This window comes from Chionomys nivalis, chromosome X (genome assembly GCF_950005125.1).
Source record: "Chionomys nivalis chromosome X, mChiNiv1.1, whole genome shotgun sequence".
Classification (NCBI taxonomy): domain Eukaryota; kingdom Metazoa; phylum Chordata; class Mammalia; order Rodentia; family Cricetidae; genus Chionomys; species Chionomys nivalis.
This window is the reverse complement of record NC_080112.1, coordinates 37,709,489-37,735,270: the sequence shown is the minus strand read 5'-3', so window position 1 is coordinate 37,735,270 and position 25,782 is coordinate 37,709,489. Positions and strand designations below refer to the sequence as shown.

Below are 25,782 nucleotides of genomic sequence, written 5' to 3'. Positions count from 1 at the left end.
GTCTTCACTTTTACCAGTGGGATACATTAAGGATATAATGTATGTTGCATATACAGCCATACAGCCATACTGCATATACAGTAATTGAAGCATGATTTGGACTTTAAAAAAGGAAGGAGGAAGGACAGAAGGGTATTACAGTTAGAAGGGACAACTCAAGAAAAACTGTGGCCGGGTGATGGTGGCACACGCCTTTAATCCCAGCACTCGGGAGGCAGAGGCAGGCGGATCTCTGTGAGTTCGAGACCAGCCTGGTCTACAGAGCTAGTTCCAGGACAGGCTCCAAAACCACAGAGAAACCCTGTCTCGAAAAACAAAAAACAAAACAAAACAAACAAACAAAAAAAAAGAAAAAGAAAAACTGTGGAACTGGGAAAGTAAGCAAAAGGGTGGGAAGTAAGATTATTGTATCATTTCTATCTCCTCTAGAAATGTGTATCTGTTCCTTCATAGCCTCACCAAGAATTTTTTTTTCTGGAACCCTAAGAATCTTTTGTATATTAACCCAGATTTTCCTCCCTGTCTTTTTCCTCTTTCCCTCCCCTCCTTCTAATGTACTCATTGTCTTCCTATGTTGCTCAGGTTAGCCTCAGACTTTTGGGTTCAACTAATTCTTCGCTTCATCCCAACTTTCTATCCTTTGCCCAAGTAGCCTATACGTTTGACTAAAACTTTGTCCAAAATGGAGTCCTAAGGGTAACAGTGTATCTCAGTGGTAAGAACACTTGGATACTATATGTGAGGTCCTGGGTTCAATCTCAAACATGGACACAAAACAACAGATTCCTGGGAATGAGAGGGGTTCAGAAAGTTGTGGTGTGTGCATTTACTTCTGCCTCCAAGGTCTGATATGTGTCAAACCCTGTTCTAGGCAATGGTGACACAGTAAGAAGCAGGACAGACAAAAGTCCCTTCTGTCATGGTTTTTGTTCCAATTCAGGCAACAAGTAATAGAACAAATATGGAGAAATAAAATTTTCTATGACAGGATGTATTGTGGAAAGTAGCACAAGGGCATACAGGGAACATGGTAAGGGAGGATTGAAAATTTTCCATGGGGTAGCCAGGGCAGACCTCACTATGGTGGTGGTGCTAGAATGCTCAGATGGCATGTCTCTTTCAGTCTTCCCTTGTTGTTCCTGATCTTGATGCTTTTGAAGATTACAGGCCTTTTTGTAGCTCACCCATTTGGGTTTATCTAATGTCACCTGACACAGGCTGCGGCTCTGTCTTGAGTAGTGACTCAACCAGGTGATTCTGTGCCTTTTTCATCCCGTCTTTTTGAAAACAGAACTTTAAAAAAAAATTTATTGTATATGGTGTTCTGTCTGCATGTATACTTGCAGGCCAGAAGAGGGCACCAGATCTCATTATAGATGGCGGAGAGCCACTATGTAGTTGCGGGGGGGAATTGAACTTAAACCCTCTGGAAGAGCAGTCTGTGCTCTTAACTGCTGAGCCATCTCTCCAGCTTGGGAAACAGAATTTTAATACACCTTATTCTAATATAGATGGTACCTGTCAGGTTTCTCTACCGTAAAGTTACTATTTTTCCTCAGTATTAAGTACATTTATGGGGGCTGAAGAGATAGCTCTGTAGTTAAGAGCACTGGCTACCCTGGAAGAGAACTGAGGCTTGGTTGGAGGCTCACTGCATTTACTGACCCATATTCATGAGTTCATGCAGATTCAACCATGACAGAAAATATTCAGGGGACAGCTGAGAGTATCAAGGAGAGCCCTGGGTTGTCCCCAGCACCAGTAAACAAAAAGTTAGGGGAGAAATTATTTTTTTCTACACTTTTCATAATATTGCATATAATATATATATAGTATATAATATATATGTGTGTGTGTATTGTAACAGATACTACACATCATCCATAGATGATTTAAGTGCATACAGGTTCTATACAAACATTCTACCATTTTTGTGTAAGGAACTTGAGCTGGGCATGGTGCCACATGTCCATAATCTCAGCACTTTGGAAGGTAGGAGGAGGATCAGTTCAAACCCAACTTGTTTACATATCCAATTTGAAGCCAGCCTGGTTTTGAGACCTGTTTCAAAACATAATCAAACTTCAGGTGGAAATCCTGGTGTTTTGGCTCAGGTGGTGGTAGAGATATGGTAAGGAGCAATAGTTATGCCTGAACCAATTTCCTGCAGGTGACATTGTACTTCCACCTTCTTCCTTTCGTTTTGGTGTTTTTTTCCTAACTTCTTGTATAATCTATATATGACGAATGCCATCCCTGCCTCAATCCTGTTCTACCTACTACCATCACCAAATTGCTTCGATTTCCAAGTTCCATATTAATGGAATCATTTAATATGTACCTTTGTGTGACTTTTCACCTACTTGTGTTTATGAGGTTCATTTGTTGATACTTGTATTAGCATTTTCTTCCTTTTTACTGGTTGGGATGGTGGCTAGAAACCCATGTATTTATAGTCATCAATGCCATCCAGTTTAGCCTAGTAGCTATTTATGCATTCTGTGCCTGTGTAATCACAAAACATGCTAGGGCATGAGAAAGTAGAGATGAAAGATGCAGGCTTTTTAGATTTTATTACAAAAGGAACATGATTTGAACCCAATTTCCCAGCAAAAGTCACCCACTCCAAGTCTAATTTGGTGAGAGCTTCTCTGGTTGGGGAGCAGGCTGGTAGGCAGAAGAACCTCCCTAACACCACTCCACATCTCATCTTTTCTGTCCCTGGATGGACATTCCATGTCTGTAGAAATTGCTTCCAAAGTTGTTCACTGGGCCTCATTGAAGCGGGTCACCATTGTCTTGTGCAGTGTCTCCTTGTAGGATTCTGTTGAGGTGACCCCATAGGAACTGCCCCGGGCCCCCAGGCCAGAACCTCGAACCCGTGTTTGGGCCTGTGTAAGAGAGGCAGGTTTTGTCAGGCTCGTAGAGGTACACTGGGAATGTTGAGAACAAGAATGTCTCATGCACTCACCTCAATGGGCGTCACAATGCCCTGTTTCTTGCGACCTAGACCACTGCCTTCTTTCCAGCCCATGGCCTGGAGCATACGACTGCCAATGTTGTCACTGCCTAATCCATCCCGAGTGGGCTGTTCAAAGTCACTGCAGGTGACAGTGTACAGTGTGAGTGGTGTGCCAGTGCCAGACCCCCTCACCTGGTACCTGACCCTACACTCACACAGAGGCTGTAGATATGCCACCATATTTCCTTCTTTTGGGTTCTGGTGGCTCGGGGATACCATACTTCTCTCTGCGCTCAGCTGCACGGTCTCGGTACTTCATTTGCTACAAATTAGCACACGTGAGGATGTTGGAATTGGCTGTTATTTTCAGCAAACATAGGCATGGATGGGGCTGAGAGGGAGGAGGATTACAGGCCTCTCTGTATGGCCTGGTCATAGGTCTTGAAGATCAGGACATGATGGGATGGGAACTGGGAAGAAGTCTCACCGCAATAGGACAACACATGGCTGTCAGGCTGTACCTGGCTAAGGAACTTTGTAAGTCCCACTGCCTGGAATGACAGGGACTTGGAAGGGACAGATGGAATGGAGCTGAGGAGTGGGTCACACCTCACCTCCATGTCATTCTTTTCTAGTGCTTCCAATTCGTTTTCTGACAAGTGGGCTCTCCGGTGTATCTCAAGGTTTTGCTGTAAAGGGGGACAGGAGAGAGTAAAGCAACTGGGCTGGAATGAGCTAGACACAGGATACCCTGCCAACTCTCTGATCAATTACCTTGTGGAGCCCAGAGAGCTGCTGGTGCCGGATAAGTGCCTCCTTGCTGGGAAACTGGCGGCGGCAGAGCAGGCAAGCTAACTTCTGCCAATCTGTGAGCTTTTCTTCCCGCTCAGGACCCCCTCGCTCCTGCTCCTCCTCACTGTCACTCTCCCCGCTGTAGGCTGCCACCAGTCCTCGAGGTGGGCTCTGTAGAGGGTAAGGGCAGACAGTTAGCCCTGCTGAGATCAGAGACCCCTGCCCGTTTTTGCTCCAACAACTCACTGGGCGGTCATCACTGGCCAACTTTGGGAGATCCATGCTGGTGTGCTGTCTTTCAGCTAGCGCTCCCTGAGGTAGAGAACAGAGAAATTCAGGGCTCCACAGAGGACCCTAAGGAGTAATGAGATTGTTGCTGGGGTACAGATGGACAGTTACAACACACCTTCTTCTCAAGGATGGCATAGCCTGCATCTGCAGTGGCCGATTCCCGCCTTTCATCATCTCGTAGGGCACTAATAGGCTGGAAGCTGTTTTTGAAGTTTTCTTTTTGCTTGTTGAGACTGCGGGCCCACCGCTCCATGTCCTTGGCAATCTGGGGGTTGGGTGGGGGTGGAGGTTAAAGTTCCCAGGATTCCTCAAACTTGAGGTTCTATTTTCTCACCCATGACCCTTGCAACAGTAGCCCTTCCTGCCCTGTAGCCACAAATCTGGTACCTTTCTTATCTGAACCACTGTAAAAGGCTGTGTATACCTGGTTTCTGGGCTATAGCTCTTGGGCCTCATCCTTACAGAACATTCCTTTACAAATGATAAACCATGCCCAAATACCTCCACCTCCTCCAAATCATCTTAAAATAAACTCATGCCAAGGAACCCTCCCCTCTACTGGCCCCATTTCCAAATATTCCCCTGCCTCCAACCCATTCCATGTGGTTTGCAAAGGCAAAGGAGGCAGCAGAAATAGTGTGGGCAAGGAAGTGAGATACAACTAGGAGGGAGAGCAAGCAGAAAGTTAGGAGGGCAGTGGGGCAGTGGTGGTGGTAGTACAAGATTCTACTTTCTGTATTGGCTAGGGATTCTTTTCAAGCCCCTTTCTGGTTACAACCCCAACTACTTCTTTCTTTTTTCTTTAATATTTATTTATTTATTATGTATACAATATTCTGTTTTGCATGTATGCCTGCAGGCCAGAAGAGGGCACCAGACCTCACTACAGATGGTTGTGAGCCACCATGTGGTTGCTGGGAATTGAACTCAGGACCTCTGGAACAGCAGTCAGTGCTCTTAACCTCTGAGCCATCTCTCCAGCCCCTTCTTTCTTTTTTGAGACAGGTTATTTTTTCTCTGAGTAGCTCTGGCTGTCCTGGAACTCACTCTGTAGATCAGGCTGGTCTTGGAGATCTATAGGCCTGTCTCCCAAGTGCTGGGATTAAAGGCCACCACTGCCTGGCTATAACCCCAACTTCCTATTTTTCATTTTTACTTTCTTTTTTTTTTTTTTTTTTTTTTTTGGTTTTTCGAGACAGGGTTTCTCTGTGGTTGTGGAGCCTGTCCTGGAACTAGCTCTTGTAGACCAGGCTAGTCTCGAACTCACAGAGATCCGCCTGCCTCTGCCTCCCGAGTGCTGGGATTAAAGGCGTGCGCCACCACTGCCCGGCTCATTTTTACTTTCTAAAGCAGAGAGCTACATACTTGTGTATGGGGAGGTGTGGTACTAGGCCTTGCTACATACTAGACAAGCACTCTTCCACTAAGCCACAACTCTAGCCTTGTATATAATTTTAATTTATGTGTGATGTGCTGGTTGGTTTTTGTCAGCATGATACAAACCTAGACATATCTGGGAAGAGGGATTCTCAATTAAGAAACTGTTTTCAACAGAGTGGCCTATTGGTAAGTCTGTGGGCCATTTTCTTAATTACTGATCAACATGATAGGACTCAGCTCACTGTGGATAGTACCACCCCCTAAGCAGGTGGTCCTGAGTTGTATAAGAAAGCAGACTGAGCAAGCCATGGAGAACAAGCCAGTAAGCAGCGCTCCTCGATGATCTCTACATCAGCTTCTGCCTCCAGGTTCCTTCCTTGACTTCCCTTCATGATGAAAAATCCTTTCACGTCCACATTTCTTTTGGTCAGTGTTTATCACAGCAACAGAAATCTAAGACATGTGGCATGGTGTCACATTTAATGTTCTGTGTTTTTCCTAGGGCATGAGGCATTTTTTATAATTCCTTAGGTTGCTGAAGGAATATTTATTGCTTGCTTCTAAGTGCGGTGCTTCCATGTCTCTACAGATACACTTGAGGCTCCCTCTAACTGCTCTCTACTAGAAAACCCTGCAATATTTCTTTTCTTAATCAACTTTTTATGGGCCTATGAGAATTTATCTGGGGTCAATAGACATCTACCAGCAGCATGAAGGTTCCCTTCCTGGGACAGAGAAAAACTGCCAGAGCTCACCCAAATGGCACAAGTCACTTCATGGTGGTAGGTGGTCCTGCTACAGTACAGAGATCTGGCTCAAGAGTCCTGTCTGTCTGAAGCATTTACTACCTTTGTCCGTGACCATCCACTAGTCTACTTTCCCAAGGCAGGAGAGGGCAGGAGGTGCCAGAACATAAGACTCCAAACAGCCTGGCTGCTGGTTCACCTGTTGGGCTGTCTTCGTCTTATGCTTCTCTTTCTTCTCTTTTCCCTCCTTTGATGATGCCCCCGTCTCCTTATGTCCATCAGCAGACTGCTCCAAGGCAGGTATATAGGTTCGCCGCTCCCCATCCCAGTATAGGTACTGTTGGCTCTGAGCATTGTAGTAATACTGAGGAAAAGAATGGGGAGAGGGGACAGGAGGAAGGACCTCTAGGGCTAGCTGCCACACAACCACAGTCGTTTTCCCTAGGCCACCCGCTTGTCACCTACCTGAGAGTTGGGGTCATAGTATAGTCCAGTCTGGGGGTCATAGTAGTAGCCAGATGTCTCATCATATTGGTAAGTAGAGACATCAGGAACAGCTGTAGTGAGGAAAGGCAAGGTTGTTGAATTCCTGCCTGCTTAGAGAAGAAGTCCACACCCTTACTCACAGGCTATGGCTACTCACGGTACTGGCTGTAGGATTCTGGGGCAGTGGGACTGGTGGCTGGTGGTAAGGCAGAGCTGGGATGAGTAGGGCTCTGGAGCTCAGACTTGAGCACAGCAGGTGACATGATGGTATATGACTGCTCATGGGTTACACAAGGGAACTGGACTTAGTGTCTGTTAATACGCCCCTACCCACTCAGGATGCACCCTGCCAACCCACCAGCCTTCCCAGAGTAACAATGTCATCCTCACCTGGCTGTTGGAAGTTGTGCCCTGGCCACTGCTTCCCTCAGCTGACTGCTGATAGAGCCCAGGGGCAGCACCAGGCTGGGCTCGGGAGAAAGCCTGCAGTGAGACAGAGTCTGCCCCAGTCTCAAGGGAGGCCTCAGGACCTGAAAGGAAAACCAAGGAGAATGTTCATGAATGTCAGACCATAAGACAATAGGCTTCTAGGCCCCACAATTAGGCTCAGCAAGAGAGGTTGAGGCTCACCTGCTCCAGCTGGGTCCCCTTTGGTCCCAGTCATGCCTTGGCCCTTGGTGTTCTTAAGGTAGCCATGGGCATAGAGGGAATCTGTGCCCTGGCTGCTGGCATAGCCCTCATCCTGTTGATAGTAGCTGTAGTCAACTGGTGGCTCCTCGGGGGCAGCCCAGGCACTTTCTCCACCCTGGGAAGCCTGAGGGAGAGCATTAGAACAGGAGGGGACATAAGGAATCTGCTAGAAGCATCTGTCCACCATGTGGAGCTAGCATTTCTACTTGACAGAAAAGCATGCAGTCTTAAGGTAAGTAAAAAGTAAGGGGTCCTGACCACAAGATAACAGCAGAGGAAAAAGACTAGAAAAAGGATAAATGCCCAAATGCTCCCCTCCCACCCCGAGCTGACACTGATGTGTTAGGCCTCAAACCAAGTAAGACATCTTTTTTTTTTTTCCTTCCTCTTCCTGCCCTTCCCCTTACAACAACCTGGCCTGGAATGTGTAGCAAACCTCTTGCCTTTGCCTTCATTCCCCATATCAGTGCTAGGATTACAGGTATGTATCGTATCTTGCTATGTTCCAAATCATTATTCTCTTCTACCAAGTTTTTCACTTCCCTTTCTTTCCTTTTTGTTTTTGTGGTTCTGAGACAGGGCCCCAAACTCACTATATAGTCAAAGAATGGCCTTCAACATCTGATCCTCTTGCCTCCACCTCCAATTTTTTTGATATTAAGTTTCTTTTTATTCATGTCATATATATATATATACATAATCAATGCATCTCTCTCTCTCTCTCTTACACACACACACACACACACACACACACACACACACAAAATACAACACATTATACCAATTCAGGACAATTAAAAAAGTTCTACCCAACAGCATAGAGCACCAATCCAAAGAGTGTTGTCAAGGAAAGTACAGGAGGTAGAGATGGAGGGAAGGCTCAGCAGATAAGAGCACTTGTTGCTCACGACCCAGGTTCAGTTCCCAGCACCCATATAGTGGTTCATAGTCATTCAAAATTCTAGGTCCAGGGGATCAAGACACCTCTGCAGGTACTGGGCACACATGGTACACATACATAGGTACAGGCAAAACACTTATACACATAAAAATAACGTTAACACCTTAAAAAAGAAAAAAAGCCCAAAAAGTGACTGGGAAGGATGGAGGATGGAGTGGGAAAGGATTACTGTCTACAGAAGCAGGAGCAAAGTTGAAGGCCTACAATACCTGTTATAAAAGGGCAGAACATTTAGATAAAAAGCCAATTTTGCTTTTTGCAGAAAGAAGACAGAAGAGTTATGAAAGTCAGGTGCCAGGGAGATGGGGCAGAGGAGGCTAAGTACCTGTGAGATTGCCCACTGGGCAGCAGCAATGGCAGTACTGGCCACAGAGGCAGCATTGATGCGACTGCCTTCATTGGAGGCCATATCCCTGGGGAGAGGATAGTAGAAACTGGAAATGAACCGGGGAGCCCCAAGGTGGTGGTGGGCGGCAAAGCTGTAAGGGGGCTTAGGTGGGGCTCTGACCTCTTAGAACCCTTGGCAAACTCTACGTTGATGGTCTTGCCATCGATGGTGAGCGGAGGGTGCAGGGCCTGCAGGATCTGCAGCAGCTGGGCTGCCTCCTATGGGTGGACCGAAGGGTCAGGCCCGGGGAGGCCCCCCGGCTCCATTGCCCCATTTCTAGATTGGGACCGCGTTGTGGGTGGGGTAAAGGACCCTCCTCCTCCCTACCCTGGGGGCCGGGACCGTAGCTGCCCGGCCCCCCCCTGTGCCGCCCTCACCACGATGGTGGAGAGCTGGATGAAGGCGAAGCCTCGGTTCAGCTGGGTCTGCTTGTCCTTTATTACACGCACATTGGAGGATGACAGCACTGCATACGGTGCTAGGGCACCCAGGATGGAGTCCATGGTGCTGTGTGGGTTCAGGTTGCGCAAAATAATGGCTGTGGGAAAGGGCCCAGTGTTAGGACGCACCTCTCATGGTCTGCTCAGGGACCCAAGTTGCTTCTATGCTCAGTACCTTCTGCTTCCTCTTCCTCTTAAATAAACTCTGCTTGTCAGTCCAAGTGCCTGCTCTGTCTCTCATCCACCAGGAACCCTCTCATACACACCCCCAAATTAGTTTGTGGACAGCCCCTCCCTTGCTCTCTCTATATCATGTGTTTTTCCCCATACCAGGTAGAAACACCCTCCCTCCTCATAAGGACCAAGTTTTGTTCATTACCATATCTCTGGCTTCAGAGGTCCCAAACCAGATGCCCTAGGGCATAGAGGAAGGAGGAAAGAACAACTGACTCACTGTCATTGGCGTTCTCGGAGCTTGGCTCGGAGCCCTGGGACAGGGCTTGGGAAGTCAGTACTCCCTGGGCCTGGTAGGGCTGCGGCAGTGGGAGTAGGCCCTGGCTTAGCTCCCGCCCACCCAGCGGCAGTGCCTGCTGATCCAACCGGGTGCCAAGGGGCAGCTTCTGCTCTGCCTCTGTCAGGGATGATGGGAGATATGCTGGTGACAAAGGTGGAAGCTCCATGGATGGTCATACTCCCCACCTCTCCACACTGGCCCTTCATCTCTTTCCAGTCCCAGTTAGTACGGCTCACCTGATTTGGGCACACCACATTTGAAGCACTTCTCACGGCGTTTGAAGTTCTGGACACCACACTGTGAGGCACAGGCCAGGTGGTCAGGGCTTTCCATGATATTCTCCAAATATGGACCCACAGAACAACATAATAATCCCCAGGAAGGGAGCTTTTGGGGTCAGGGGTGGCAGGAGTCTTCTGGAACTTCAATCCTGGGAATCTTCTCTGACAACTGGTTCCAGCACCAGCCCTCTTACTTCAGCAATCAGCAACTCTCGCTGTTACAGCAGTTGCTTCTCTCCCCATCTTGTTGAGAGACTATCAGCTCTCAGGATTGTATCCCATGATCCCTTTTCCTGAGACTTGCTTATCTAACAGAAATTTTCATTGTTTCCTACTGGACGCCTTTGGTCAGATCCTTCCCATTCCTTCTTGCTAGAACTAGGTTGAATAAAGCTAGTTTTGATTTTTTTCCCCTTGGATAGTCCAGCTACCAAAGACCTTGTCCAGCTTCCATCACATTTTATCCCTATTCCAGTCAGGTATTAAGCAGCGCACCTGTGTCAAGCCCTAAACCATGCGATCAGAACAGGCTGCTTAGACTGTGCTAACTCAGGTTAGGGTCAGAGAATGGGCTGAAAGGGACACAGTTCACTGGGCTGGGCTACACAGAAGTAAGAAGGTGACATCTGGGAAGCCCAGAGATTTTGCTGGGAAGGGATCTTTAGTGGAGGGACTAAAAGACTTTGTACAGTTAGTGAAAGGGAACATGCAAAGACACAAAAGCCAAGGCTGGCAAGGGAAGATGATGACAGTTAAAGGAGGGCCTCATGCTAAGACTAGATGTTATTAGAGTTTTAGCAGAGAAGGGAGAGCATGGTCAGAGCTGGGTTTCAACTGCAACATTACAAGTGAGGGTGGAGAAAAGGATGAGACTAATGTAACAAGGAACGCTCTGTGGGAACTGGAAGGGAGGGCGTAGGAATCGGCATGAATATGAGAATGGCAAAGAAGGGAAGGTAGCTATTCTGAGATGGAAATGAGAGGGTCTGGTAACCAAAAGGCATGTAGGACACAAAGGAGAGAAAGAAGACAAAGAAAACACTGGTTTCAAGGAAAATATGAAAAAAAGATAAATACCGCTCATCACTTTGTTCCTCTCTTTCTAGAGAGGTTGAGCATCTCCCTTATATAAAGATGACAGGTACCACTCTCCCACTAACCAGACTGCTTCTCAGGGAGATGACAGGGTCCTCCATTAGCTTTCTCTCTCAGCTTTCCTATTAGATTTCAGGACTACAAGACAGCCCTGGCAGATGAGGCTGTAGAATCACAAAGCTGGCCTCAGGGCAGACCTAAAGTCACTTAGAGAACAGGAGGTGGCTCCATAAGCTAAAGGCTCATGCATGGTTGCACCTTTCTGGGCCTCAGCTTCCTCTTAGGGAATATGATGATACTCACACAACTTACAGGGTGGACCTTTAAGGTTGAGTTACCCTCAGAACACTCTGTGCTTCTTTTCAAAGGTAACAATAGCTACTTAAGAGTTGAATGTAGGCCAGGAGTCTTTTTCTATGTTGCTCTCCATTAACACTTTCATTCTCTCAACAACTTAATTAGTGCTTGTTCTCACCTCTTAAAGCTGAAGAAAAGTGATGGATAGAATAACCACCTTGACTACTATATCAAGGCAGACCAGAGACAGTCTGTAAGCAGCTTGTTTTACACACTTGTAGTAGACTTATGTTGTCACTGATTAGTCACTTATGCTATTATTTCTTTTAAGTCTACTGGGCCTGTAGGCCAGGCTATGTTTGATGAGGGTAGAGCCTTGCTGACTGGGGCTGGACAGCCTGTTCCCAAGATCACATTTCCTCTCACAGGCTCTGAGTGAGTGAGCTGCTGCTGCTCCTGCTGGGGTAGTTTTCCCCACAGCACCAGCTGGCCACCCATCCCTGTACCTTATTACACAGCCAGTCCTCATTGATCTTGGGCTTGGGGTCGCTGTAATGCATGGATACTTTCTGGCCCAGGATGTTGAGGGAATGCTGTGGGAAAAAGCAGAGTACAGTGAGGCCTAGGTAGCAGTGCCCCACACACCGTTTCAGCAAAGGAGAAGAGAGTGAGCGAGCCCTTCAGCTGGATGGATGAGGGACAGGGAATGAAGGGAGTTTGGAGAACTGATGGAGGGAAGAAGGAACGGAGGGAGGGAGGGAAGGAAAGCACCACAGCTCTCGGGGTACAGCTGCTTACTGTTTACGCCCACACACACCCACACACACCCACACACATACACACACACCATCAGGCACATAGTGCTCGGTTGACCAACGACTGCCGAGTTGGGAGTGCTCCCCCAGCTTGGTCCTGAGAGTGCCAGGCCACACCCAGGGCCAGCACTACACAGGCTATTCTGGGAATAGGGGAGATGGGCAGGGAAGAGAGAGGAGGGGAGAGAAAAAGAGAAAGAGCGCACGAGCGCTAGTGCTGGAGAAGGGGAAAAAGAAAGCCAATTTAACAGACGGAGGTTTCCCGCCATGAGGCCACTTTCTCAAGGTTGGCCGGGTCCTAGGCCCACCGCACTAGCCTATTGACCCAGCCCACAGAGCCGGCCACAGGGTTGCCTCTGCCAGAACCCTCCACTTCACCACAGCTGCCCGTTCCTCCCCTGACACTTCTCTCTAGTGCTCTCTACACCAGTGATAGGATAGGGCTGGGTAGCCAGGTTAGACCCTTCAGTCTTGGAAGGTCCCAACGCAGTTGAGTTGGGATCTAGTGCCAGGCTAGGGGAGTCAGCTCCCTCCGTTGCTGACAGAGCACAGTTCCTTATTGAGAAGGTAGAGGTGGGGGCCTCCTGTGAGTGGGGAGGGTGCTGTGAATGGGAGGGACCAATGAATTGAGCCCAGGGCATCAATAAAACTATCACACTTGACTGGAACTTTCAACCAAAAAACAGTGTTGTCCCTCTGCATGGAACTCAGAGGGCCAAATTCACATGCAGGAGAGAGCTAGCAAAACAAGTCTTACTAGTTTGTGGTGCCAACATCTATGCTCCCCAGTGGCAGGATTTCAGTGGTCCTGAGAGCACAACCAAGTTCTGGCTCTGCTGACTCAGGAGCAGAAGGTTCCTGCTGGGGTGTGGGAAGCTAGGGGAAGGAACTTACCCTGGCAGCTCTTTCTTTGAGAGCTCAGCCAGGAGAGGTGAGGGAGAGCTAGAACCTGGCAGTAGGAAGGGGCCAAGGGACAGTGTTGTGAGTGGGCCCCAGATGGAAAGCCCAGTGGGTAGTGAGAGATGGGAAGAGGAAATAGTGGTGGTCAGGAGGGGAGAGAAAGGGGGTAGGGGTATGGGACACAGGGCCACAGGGCAGGGAACTGTGTCCATAAGATTCAGGCGATGGGGAGCGCTCGATTATAAAGTAGTATTTGTTGGGGGGGGGTTCAAGTGCGGCAAAGCAACCTGATTGGCTTCCATCCATCGTGTAGCGTCCTGCAAGTGACTAAACTCGACGAAGGCGAAGCCCCGGCTCTGACCTGGAGACAGCATTCAGATACAGACGCAGTGGGTTAGTCAACAGCTTTGGACACACGGCGTTCCCAGGGGCAGAACCCGAGGGGAGAGGACCAGGGGCAGAGAGGGAAAGGGGAAGAGGAGAAAGGAAGAGAAAAAGTGATCAGAGAGAGAGAGAGAACAGGGAAGAGAGGAGTCAAGGTAGATGGTTGGGAAGGGCAGGAAAGAGGGAAAAGGGAAGGAAAGAAAGCAAGAATAGGAGAGTCAGATCAGGATAGGAGACGTATATCCCAACTGTGCAGTGAGATTATGGGGGGGTGGGCTCAGGCAGACTTGCCTAGCCAGCCTGGGGTGACAGATGGAGAACTGAGAGGGAAGGGATACAAGGAGAGATGTGTCTCTAGAAGAGGAGGCTGCTTTGACTCCATAGAGGCCAAAGCAAATAACTCATGGGCAAGCCTAGAGCAAGGCCAGGAGGATTACTGGAACAGGTGTTTAATCAAAAGAGCAAGAGAAGCCAGGCTAAGTTGGTCTGTGAGGCTATTGGGGGTGAGGGTAGTGTTTCGGCCAGCACATAGGAAACCAGGGGGTTGTTAGGGACACAATCTCAGCTTAACCTTGGTAGGCAAAGGGGAGGATAATTGCTAGGGAGCCACTTCAGGGCCACAGTGGGGAGAGTGTAACCACTGACAGTCAAGATTCTCCTAAATAGGCAGATGGTGGCTGGAGCTGGCCAAGAGGACGTTACAGGTAAGAACAAGCGCCTAGGAGAAATGTCCAAAGCCACTGAGAGGCCATACCTGGAATGCCTCCTTGGGGAAAGAAACAGATTCTGTCAGTGATCGGTATAGCTAGAATAAAGCAGAGCAAGACCTACATGTCACTGAGACAGACGCCAGGCCTGGCCAGGGCCTTGGGGCTTACGATTCTGGGAAAGTAACTCCTTTAGAGGTAGCGATGGAAGGAGGCTTGAATGTGGTGGGTCTGGAGGGCATGCTTCATCCAAAAGAATCACCATCAGGATGCATGGGTGGGTAGAATTGTATAGGGGGGTAAGCAAGGGAGAATGGAGAGAGGGAGGAGGTATAAGGAGAGAGACTGAGATGGAAAGAGAAGCCCAGGCAGAGTGAGGCCCCACTGTGCCTGCCTTGGGGAACCTAGGCAATGGTCCTGCAGAGACAACTCCACCCACCCTGCTAAAACCTCAGGCCAGCTCCAAGCAGCCTGCAAGAGGGAGAGAGGGAGGGAGGGAGGGAGGGAGGGAGGGAGGGAGGGAGGGAGGGAGGGAGGGAGGGAGGGAGGGAGGGAGGGAGGGAGGGAGGGAAACAGGTGAGGCCAGAAAGTTCTGGCTGCTCCTTTAGGATACACGAGCCATCCCCTGCCTCCCCTCTTGGGACATACTGGTGGGTCCATGTGAGACCTACTTTTGGTTAGAGGCTGTTGTCAAAGTTATGTGAAGGAGACCAAGCAGAGGAAGGAAAAGGAAGTATATGTATTAGGAAGGGTCACCACTTCAGATACTCAGAGTCCCAAAGAGGTTTTCCAGAGCCTGGCCCTGGCCTTGCCCCTGGGAATATAGTCAGCTCAACCCAGAGCTGTATCCCCTTCAGGACAAGCCCTCCTGTAGAGGCTGTTGGCTGGAGCTGTGAGAGTGGGGGTGGGAGAGAAAAAGAGAGGGCACCCTCCCCAAGCTACCCATTCCCAGCTGTGGCAGGAAGGGGCAGAGGGAGGGAAAGGCAGAGAGGCAGAAGGGAGTTTTGGAGGCTGAGGTTGGTCAGCAGAAGGGGAGGGCACTGGGAACGAAAATTCACCTGAGGATTTGTTCCGCATCAGCCGAACCTCCCGTGCTTGGACACCATGGGACTGCAGCTGGCCACGGATCTGTTCAGGAAATAAAGAAGTGGGATGGATTTAGTAAAGAAAGCAGCTAAGTATACGACACGAACACACACTAACACACACACACACACACACCCCTCCTCTGCCTCTTTCCAAGCTTTCCCCAATAACAACAACTGCAACCCACACGAGTACTCAGTCTTGCTTCCAGCCTTGGACTTACAGAAAGTGAGTCAAACAGACAGAAGCACAGTACAGGGTAAAGGATGGCAGCAAGATGATCCCCAGGGGCACAAAGACAACAGGAGAGCAAGTGAGGCAGCAAGTCAGGAATGGTGGGCAGGGTGATCTGAAAAGAGGCTTAGTAGTAGCCAAGAAGCATAGAAGCTGGAATGCAATTCTTATCCATCACAAAGGATCTATGACACAGAGAAGGATAGGAGCCTGAGTCATTTCAGCCCTGTGAGGAGGAGACACTTAAAGACAAAAAGGCATGGTGGTTGATCTGGAAAGCTTTCTGAGTAAAATGATCCTGAGGGAGACTACAGAGGCAACTGAGGACCCCAGGTGAGACAGTCTCTAAACTGGCAGTACCTCTTTTGGTGGATGAGGAATTTATGCCAGATACATTTTGGGGAGAACAATCTGTGCTTTTGGGCATCTGCTCCCCATCAGGGTAACAGACAAGAAATTAAGTCTTATGAACACCAGTATGCAGGAAGATGAAAAGCAATCAAGACTCCAATCAAGGAAGGCTTGGGAAATAACAAGAACATGGGCTCTGGGGTCCAGCAGTCCAGGTTTAGACCCCAACTCTACTCTGCCACTTGTTGGAACATAAAGAAGTCACTTTGTTGACTGGGGCTATGTGGGACTGACTATAATTTGTACCTTTCAGAAAGAGCCTCTGTGAGGATTCAATCAGCCTGGCACATAGGCCACCCTACAATAAAACCTCAGGTAAAAATGTCAGCAATCAGCCTGATCCTAGAAGGACCTCTTAGTGGGGATTACTACTGTCACAAAAAGGGCAGTTGGCAGGCTTTCAGGGAAGCACTGCTCAGAGAACCGACTGGGGCTGAAGGCAGTGAGGGATACAAGGATCAGGGAGACTAATCAAAACTCTACTTTAGTAATACTCTTGGATTTCAAATGTGGCTTGCCATAAGACATCTATATGAGAAGAAAATGGGTGAAGAGAGGAAGATGGAAGGCAGAGAATCTCATAAAGGCAAACAGGGTCAAGAAGCTATCAAGAGCCACCTATGGGTAGCAGTGGCCAAGCTGTCACTGTTGACAAAAACAGAGGAATATGGAATTTGAGAAAAGCCTCGTGGGCCCTAACATCTTACTCTCATGGGTCTCTGCTACCAAGAATATCCAACACTGGGTCTGGCCCTCCATTCACATATACGAAAAGGATGAAAGCCAATGGAATGTGCAGGACGGATGCTCTTCTCTCATACCCACCAGCACTGGACACCCACGCTACTGCCCTTGGGCTAAGCCAGCCTGTCTGCTGCCTTCTCCCTTCCAGACCTGATGGGGCCCATCCTGGAGGATGGATAGTGCTGGGGGACAGGAGCTGGTGGGGGAGAAGAGAGGGAAGGTGCTATGGTTGGTCACAAAGGATGGGTGTAGAATAGCTGAGAGCCCTGGAGAAGACCCAGCCTGGCCTCCTGCTCTGCCACCTGCCCAGGGCCATTGGGGGGGCACGTACGTCATCCTCAGTGGCTGCCTGTGGCAGCATCCTCAGCATGACGATGTTACTGGCCTCCTCCTCCTCCTCCTCCTCCTCCTCCTCCTCCTCCTCCTCCTCCTCCCCTTGCTCAGTCCGATAGTCCTGGTCCCGACAGTCGCCGTCTTTGGGGAAGCCTGGCGGGCCAGTGGGACTGTGTCTGTGCCGCCTCCACCGCCTACGCTGAGTCTCGGAGCCCGGGGAGGCCTCGTAGGAATCCTGGCCGACAGAATAAGATGAGAGACACCAGACGGGCAGTCAGCCTGGGTGGGCCTAGTGGCTGGCCGATGGCTCTCTGAGACAGGCGGGCTCTGAAAGCCAGGGGTGGGCAGGCAGGCTCCGGTTAAAGGCTCAGGCAGGCAGAGTGGGTAGGCCTTGGATTGTAGCCTTTTTAAGGCTGCAAATGTTCCACAGAATACTTTTGGGAGCTGCCTTCAAAGAATGGCAGTATTGGTGTGGAGGAGGAACTCCCAAAGGCAGGTAGACAAAAAACACAGCTTAAACCTCCTTGGGATAAACTAGCCTGGGTTTTAGACTTTGCCTTCAATTTCTTCCCTTTTCTTCCTTTGCCAGCTTAGCTAGTATGAGTACAATTATTTACTGTGCCACTGAAAAACACCTGTCTTAAATAGTTCCCTGCTTAAGATTGGGCCCTGGAACCAAACCAGCAGTTTTAGAAACAGTTTCAGATATGAGTCAAAGGCAGCCAGCAGGAGTTGGTGGGCTACTATGCTCCCCCTTGGCCCTTGTTTCTCAGCCCTGACAAAGTCTTCATTCATTATCAGTTCTTTGACAAGAGAGTGTAGCTGCTAATTCTTAGCTGTTGTCCAGTCTACTAATTTCAACACTAAGCAGATCTGGCCTAAGCCTACATCCTCCCACCCTCAAGAGGACAGGCCCAGACAATTGTATGCTGTATTCTATACTTGTCAATGGTCTCTTTCCAAGGTCCATTGTACCCATTAAGAGACACTGCTCAAGAGCAGGCAATTGAGAAGCCTGGATGCCTATAGGCCCTGGCTAAGCAAACAAAGTATACCAAGGGAATAGCCCCTCTGCCTAGAGGGTAGAGGATAGCTCAAATACAATTCCTTCTCAAGGCTCGGCTTGCAAGTATAACCTTTCCATCCTACTAGACAAAGAGCTGCCTGCCTGCTTACACCAGGTCTTTGACTGTCCCCTCAGACTGGAGTTCTCTGGGGCAAGGGTGTTTCTAGCCCTCAGATGTGGGCTCTCTCATGGTAAGCATCATGCCTCATCCTTTAGGCTAGAGGTAACTACCACACAGAACTGGCTTCCCAAGACGTCCTTTCCTTCCCTTCTGTCTAAAGGCTTTGTCAAGATCAGGAACACCCAGCGTTAGCTTCCCAGAGTTGTTTGGCTTGGATGATAATTCTGTTCTCAGATTGTCCTCTCAACCCTAGATGCTGGGTCCCATGGAAGAGATCCTTTTGAGTACCCTAAATTGGTGGGGCAGGCAGTATAGTGCTCGCAGTGAACCAAAGACCAAAACTGAACAACAGGGAAGAAGGGAAAGAAGTAATGGCTAGGAACCTTGAGAAATACAGAGTAAAGCAGTGTGGAAGCCAGGGAAACCCAACTCAGAAGAGTCCTCAGAGAAGGAGCAGGGACAGACTCTCCCCTGGGTGACACAAAGCAACTGAGCAATCCAAAGGCACAGGAGCAGAACATGGCCTACACCTGTTGTTGCAGGTAGACACACAGGCCATTCAGGAGCATTTCCCCCAAGACCTGGCTTTGCCCTCACCTCTGCACTTTGCTCTTCAGATGAATCATCATACTCATGTTTGCCCTCCTGACTGCCATACTCTCGGGGGTAGGAGCGGTAGTCCATGTCTCTATAATCATGGTCCCGGCTGCGGTTCTCTCCACCATCATCCTGTGTGCGATCAGTGGCTCCATAGCGGCCAGTCCTGTCACCACGACCACCTCTAGAAGAAGAAGGATGGTGATTAGAAGACCATTTTTCCCAAAAGGCTCAAGATGTAAGAGTTACCCTACAACCCTCTCTCAAGGACCTCAATCCCACTCCCCAGAAAAAAAGACTCTGAAAATCTCACTCCACTACATGGACTAACTACTATATGCTCTTAAAGTCAACCCACTTATCTCCATCCCGTCCTCACTTCTGGTCCACATGTATCACAAGCTTCCTGAATGGATTCCTCACCTCTATCCAGGCTTCTCCCAGTTCTGTCTCTGTACCTAGAACCCCAAATATAAGTACTCTCTAAGATAAAGTTAATCAACCCCAGTTGCCCAAGATCCTGAGGCAGAAGGCTTGAGCACTAGAAGGTCAGGGTGAGCCTGGGCAACATAGCAACCCCCACATCTAAAAATATTGGTGTTGTAGATGTAGTTCACCAGTAGTACACAGGCCCAGCATGCAGAAGGCCCTGGGTTCTATTTCCCATATCACAAAAAGTTAAATTACTTAATGGTGAATTCTAGGAAATGATGGACCATGCCTGCTGAGTCCTTATTCCTCAAAGCTTAATATAGTGTATAGGACTCAGTAAGTAATAACAATCAAATATCTTATGGCAGGCATACCAATAATCCCAGCACTTGAGAAATGGAGGCAGGAAGATCAGGATTTCAAGGTTAGTCAAGGTTCAAAATGAGTTTAAGATTACACGAGATCCTATCTTTAAAAAATATTATTTTAAAAAGAACTAATACATGTTCATTTAAAAAGAAAAAATACTGCTATAGGTGTTTATCTCAGTGCCAGACCCTGTGTTTAGTATCCAGCATTGAAGAAAAAAAAAAATAAAGATGTGAAAAAGAACATTGTCAAGCAAGATGAATCAAACCTCACAGAAGAATGCAACAAGATTCTACTTATGAGCAGTAATAACAGGAGAATGTCCATTATTGACACCACTCAAACTACATTATTTTAATGACACTAGCTAAAGCAATTAAATAAGAGAAGGAAGAAAAGGCATTAAGAACTATAGAGGGGGGCCTGGAGGGATGGCTCAGTGGTTAAAAGCACTGACTGCTCTTCCAAAGGACCTGGATTCAATTTTCAGCATCCACATGGCAGTTAACAACTGTCTGTGACTCCAGTTCTAGGGGACCTGACACCTATGCACATAAGATAAAAATAAATCATTAAAAAAAAAGAACTGGGCTGGAGAGATGGCTCAATGGTTAAGAGCACCGCCTGCTCTTCCAAAGGTCCTGAGTTCAATTCCCAGGAACCACATGGTGGCTCACAACCATCTGTAATGAGATCTGTGCCCTCTTCTGGTACTGAGAATACTGTATACATAATAAATAAATAAATCTAAAAAAAAAGAAATGATAAAAAAAAGAACTGTAAAGGTAAAAAAATCATCATTATTTGTATCTAATTTTAGAATAACCCTGTAAAGCCTAAATCAATCAAATGAAAGATCACAAATAATAAATCAGGAGCTGCAGGTACAGTTCAAGGACAACATATTCATGACACTAATTTCAGTATTCCCAAAATAATAAACAGTGATAATGATGACAATGAAAATCAGGGGCCAGAGAAATGGCTCAGAGATTTAAGGAAGTTTGGTTCCCTGCACCCATGTTGGGCAGCTCACACCCACAAGTAACTCTAGCTCCAGGGAATCTGATGCCTACTTCTGCCTCCTGAGCACATGTAAACATACACTCACAGACTCACATAAATAATAAATTTTGTAGAGATTCTGGTTATAAAATTAATATGCACAATACAAAACACCCTGGTTTGATTCCCTGCACCTACACGATAGTTCACAAGCCTGTAACTTAAGCTCTTTGGGATCTGAATGCATGTGCACAAACATACATGCAAACACATATACATAAATGAAAATAATAAATCTTGCAAACAAATAAATGATTATCCATGTATGTGTAAGATCTTATGACTATTCTTCACATACATAAAGATTTACTTGCATAGTTATTTTTTAAATTATTTATTTATTATGTATACTGCGTTCTGTCCGCATGCATGCCTGCAAGCCAGAAGAGGACACCAGATCTCATTACAGGGGGTGGTGCATAGTTATTTACTTTTTCTTTGGTTTGGTTTTGAGATACGGTTTCTGTGTAGCCGTGGCTGTCCTGGAACTCGATCTGTAGACCAGACAGCCTGGCCTCAAACTCAGAGATCAACCTGCCTCTGCCTCCAGAGTTCTGAGATTAAAGACATGCATCACCACTGTCTCTGATGATGTTGACCTTGGTCATTAAAGTGGTATTTATCGTTTTTCTCAACCTAAAAAAAATATGGGGGGCTAAGGAATGTAGCTCAGTTGGTAGAGTACTTGTGTAGCATATATGAAAACCTGTTTGATCCCTGCATAGAAACCAGGCATGGTAGTACATGCCTATAAATTCAACACTTGGGAGACAGAGGACCAGAAGTTGAAGATAGTCCTTGGCTATATCCCAAAAAATAGTCCTATTTTTCCTTTTTCTGTACTCTATGGTTTAATTTAGATGAAAGTCATTAAGACCAGTCCACACTCAAGAGAGGAATTAAGCTGTTTTTGTGCGAGAAGAAATATCTATGCACCCATCTTACTTAGAATCTATCTTATTTGGAATGTTTCTTCACTCCCTCCCTCCCTTTCCTCTTTTTGAGACAAGGTCTTACTATGCAGTCCAGACTGACTTGGAATTCACTATGCAGACCAGGTTGGCCTCAAAGTCAAAGATCCACATGCCTCTACCTCCTGAGTGCCGAATTAAAGGCATATGCCATCATGCCTAGCCTTGGAATGTTTAGATCTGTAACAGTCTTTTCTCAATATAATTTTTTGTTTCTTCGATAATTTCATAATACACAGAAGGTACTTTGATCACACCCATCCTCCACTTCTCCCTAACTCCTCCCAGATCCACCCAACCCCTCCCAACGTCATGTCTTCTCTCTTTTTTTCAATAGTCCACTGATTTCAATTTGTACTGGCTATATACTTATAGGTGTGGGGCCCTCTACTACCAGAGGCCACCCTTCCCAATAGAAAATTGGCCCTCCCTTCCCAAGAAGCCATCAACTGCCATCAGCTAGCCCCAACCCAGAACATTTTTATTACACAAGATTTTAAAAAGTCCAATGTTTGATAAAACCACACATGTGCACACACACTCAGGGAGGGGGAGAGATTTAGTATAAAAGGTTATGTTTCAAATTAATAAGGCAATTCACTAGTCAATAAATAATAGTATCTATCAATAAACAGTATCTAGCTGATAAATAATAATAGTTATCTGGTCTATGAATCAACAAGTTATAATCAGTGGGTCAAACATAGTATTTTTGTTCATTTTCTTAAAATTTCTGAGGCAGGGTCTCACATAGCCAGGATAGACTTGAACTTTTGATCCCTTGCCTCAGTCTGCAAAATACTAGAGTGCGAGGTATGCCCCACCTCTGTGGAGAGGTGTGCTCCGGGGAAGCTGAGGCCGAGGGTTTTGAGACTGACACTATCCTGGATTACCCAGCAAGATCTATCAAAAAAGGAAGCTGAATGTGGTGCCTTACACCTTTAATCCCAGCACTTGGGAAACAGAGGCAGGTATGTAAGTCTGAGTCCAGTCTGCTCTATATAGAAACGAGAACAGCTAGAGCACCAGGATGACCAGGGCTACATAGAAAGATTCTGTATCAAACAAACAACAAAATCAAATCTCCCTCCGCAAAAAGACCAAATCCTTGAGGGTTTAGTGGCTAAGAAAATACTTGCTGCCCTTGCAGAGGACCTAAAATTTATTCTCAGTACATTATGGAGGCTCACAACCATCTTAACTTCAGTTTCAGGGAATCTGATACCCATTTCTAGCCTTTGCAGGTACCAGGCACACACATGGTACACAGACATGTATACAGGTAAAACACTCATTCATAAACCTTAATTGCTTTTCAAAAAGAGACCAAACCCAGAAGTTGTAAAACAAAACAGTACAACAATAAACCCTGCCGGGCGGTGGTGACACACGCCTTTAATCCCAGCACTCGGGAGGCAGAGGCAGGCGGATCTCTGTGAGTTCGAGGCCAGCCTGATCTACAAGAGCTAGTTCCAGGACAGGAACCAAAAGCTACGGAGAAACCCTGTCTCGAAAAATCCAAAAAAAAAAAAAAAAAGGAAAAAAAATAAACCCCATGGATCTATATAACTTTGTGAAAGTTAAAAACTGCTAACATGGGGAGGGAGCAGGAACTGGGACTGGTATATAAAATGAGAAAAAATTATTAAAAAAACAGTTAACATGTAAAAAAAATGAACCTAGAAATAAGCGTGAGATGAGTAAGTGTGGCAAAATGGCAGAATCTAGTTTGCAGATAGGTATTCATTGTAAAATTCTTTCAATTTGCCATATGCCTGAAATTGTGTAATAAAATATTAGAAAAAAAGAGTTACCAGCTGGACACGATGCATGTCTATAGGGTGAGTGTGTGTGCACTAGAGGAAACAGCTCAAACGGTAAAATGCTTGCTGAATAAGCATTAAGGACCTGTATTTGATATCTAATACCCATGTAACAAGCCAAGTAGCACAGGTGAGGCAGATATAGGAAGATCCCTGGATCTAAGTGCCACCTGTTAGGCATGGTTGCAGAGGTTGAAGCCAGCCTGGTCTACATAGTAAGTTTCAAGATAGCCAGGGCTATGTATTGAGGCCTTGTCTCAAAAAAACAAAACAAAAACAAAAAACAATGTAGGGCCAGATAGATGGTGACTTCATGGGTAAAGGCACCTGACACCAATCCTGATGACTTGAGTTTGATCTCCAGAACCTATATGGTATTTCTCAATAAACTCCTGCAAGTTGTCCTCTGGACTGCTACCTGTGTGCCATGGCACATGTGGAAACACGGAAACACACACATACACACAGAACAAAAAACAAGGTAGGTGGTTCCTGAGGAACAATACTCAAGGTTGACCGCTAGCTTACACATATACACAAGATGCACCTGCACATACAATGACTGGACACGTACACACATACAGACACACACACACACACACACACACCAAAGGCTGGGGCATACATAGCAAGTGGTAGAGTGCTTGCCTAACACACACATGGTCTTGGGTTCTCTCCCCAGAACTGCTAAAACAAACAAGGCCCAGATGCCTTTAAAGGTAAGTTCTACTAAGTTTCACTAAGTTTCAAGGCAAGAATAGCGCCCACCCCCCAGGGTTTTTCTGTGTAGTTTTGGAGCCTGTCCTGGAACTCGTTCTATAGACTAGGCTGGCCTTGAACTCACAGATTTGCCTGCCTCTGTCTTAGAAGTGCTGGGATTAAAGGTGTGTACTATTACAATAGTAACTCTAACATAAGTTTCTCCCAAAACAGCAAAGGTTACATAATTTATACTATGAGGTTACCTTGATTCCAATGCCAGATAAACACAACACAGATACAAATAAGCAAACTAATCCAATAGCTAACTAAGCAGCTTTAAGATAACAACGCTGGTGAGGAAGTGGACAACAGGAGCCTTCACAGACTGGTTGGGAATGTAAACTAGTCCATTTACTAGGAATTCTGTAGGGAGGCTCCTCAGAAACTAAAAATAGATCTCTCAGAAGACCCAGCTTTACCATTGCTGTGTATTTATCTGAAGGACTTCAAGTCAACAAATCAGAGACATTTACACACCAATGTTTATTGCAGAAAATTTGCAACAATATGGAACCAACATAGGTGTCCAATAACAAAGAAATGAGTAAGGAAATTGTGCTATATACAAATAACAACATTCTTTTCCAGCCACAAAGAAGGAAGTTAGGCCTTTTTCAAGAGATGGATGCAACTGGATATAGACATTAAGTGAACTAAGCCAATCTCAGAATGACAGACATAATGTTTTCTCTGTGGTCAATATATTTTATACACACACATAAATTCATGCATGTATTTAACATGAAAGTAGAAGCAAAACTGTCTAAGGAAATAAAACAAACTAACATGAAAGACATGCCTGTATTAAACACCCTTATGTGACAGTACCATGTGAATACTCACAATAATTTTCTAAAGAATAAAAAACCTAGCAGAGCTTTTAAATCAAAAGATTTATTATTAATATATGTGTATATAATGTATGTGAGTGGGCAGATGGACCAAAGCATGCATATAGGACAACTTTGGTGAACCTGTTCTCTTCTTCAAGCTTTATATGAGTTCTAGGGGAATTGAACTCAGGTCTCTAGGTTTGTGCAGCAAGTGCTTCACTTGCTGAACCAACTATCTTGTTGGCACCCAAACCTAGCAACTTTAAAAACATACTCAAACCCATCTAGATAGTGCATGCCTTTAATCCCATCACTTGGGAGGCAGGGGGTGGGTAGATCTCTTTGAGTTTCAGGACAGCCAGAGTTAAGAGTTAGAGTGAGACAGAGACACACACACACACACACACACACACAGAGAGACAGAGATTGACCCTGTCTGAAAACAAACAAACAAAAACACAAAACCAAAAACAGAGGAAGGTAGGGCGGGGCTGGGTATGACATGGCACTTGCAATTTTGAATTCACTGCAGCTGTGGTCTCCTAAACAGGATCTTATGATTGGGTCCATCACACTCTGTCACAGAAGTACAAGGTACTCATACGTTCCCCATACCCCCATGAAGGTTTATAGACAGTTAATAGTTGATGAAGTGAAAAACATTTTTTTTCTAGTGGTAATGTTACTGTGAATAATAGCACTGATGAAAAGCACTGGAGAGGAGGGCACAAGAATCAGTGGGTAAAGGCACTTACTGCCAAAGAAAGAACTGAATCTCACAAGTTGTCCTGTGACACATACACACA

General features: G+C 46.6%; 1 protein-coding gene across 5 annotated transcripts in view; it reads right to left on the bottom strand.

The window, feature by feature from the left end:
• Positions 1-2,561: 2,561 nt before the first annotated feature.
• Rbm10 (RNA binding motif protein 10) overlaps positions 2,562-25,782 on the bottom strand; it is a 31,725-nt gene continuing 8,504 nt past the window's right edge. For 2 of the 5 annotated variants that reach the window (XM_057759230.1, XM_057759226.1), the window contains exons 3-23: positions 18,722-18,905; positions 15,188-15,257; positions 13,326-13,399; positions 11,830-11,916; positions 9,887-9,947; positions 9,591-9,767; positions 9,074-9,234; positions 8,817-8,914; positions 8,634-8,721; positions 7,288-7,471; positions 7,048-7,187; positions 6,815-6,932; positions 6,637-6,728; positions 6,371-6,535; positions 4,161-4,310; positions 4,001-4,066; positions 3,737-3,925; positions 3,577-3,651; positions 3,178-3,284; positions 2,972-3,101; positions 2,562-2,891 (exon numbers count right to left, since the gene is read on the bottom strand). In XM_057759230.1, coding sequence (XP_057615213.1) covers positions 2,766-2,891; positions 2,972-3,101; positions 3,178-3,284; positions 3,577-3,651; positions 3,737-3,925; positions 4,001-4,066; positions 4,161-4,310; positions 6,371-6,535; positions 6,637-6,728; positions 6,815-6,932; positions 7,048-7,187; positions 7,288-7,471; positions 8,634-8,721; positions 8,817-8,914; positions 9,074-9,234; positions 9,591-9,767; positions 9,887-9,947; positions 11,830-11,916; positions 13,326-13,399; positions 15,188-15,257; positions 18,722-18,905 — 2,542 coding nt within the window. In that variant the 3' untranslated portion in view covers positions 2,562-2,765. Of the gene's footprint in view, positions 2,892-2,971; positions 3,102-3,177; positions 3,285-3,576; positions 3,652-3,736; positions 3,926-4,000; positions 4,067-4,160; positions 4,311-6,370; positions 6,536-6,636; positions 6,729-6,814; positions 6,933-7,047; positions 7,188-7,287; positions 7,472-8,633; positions 8,722-8,816; positions 8,915-9,073; positions 9,235-9,590; positions 9,768-9,886; positions 9,948-11,829; positions 11,917-13,325; positions 13,400-15,187; positions 15,258-18,721; positions 18,906-25,782 lie in introns of those variants that run through there. The other 3 variants (XM_057759227.1, XM_057759228.1, XM_057759229.1) reach the window with 3 other exon arrangements.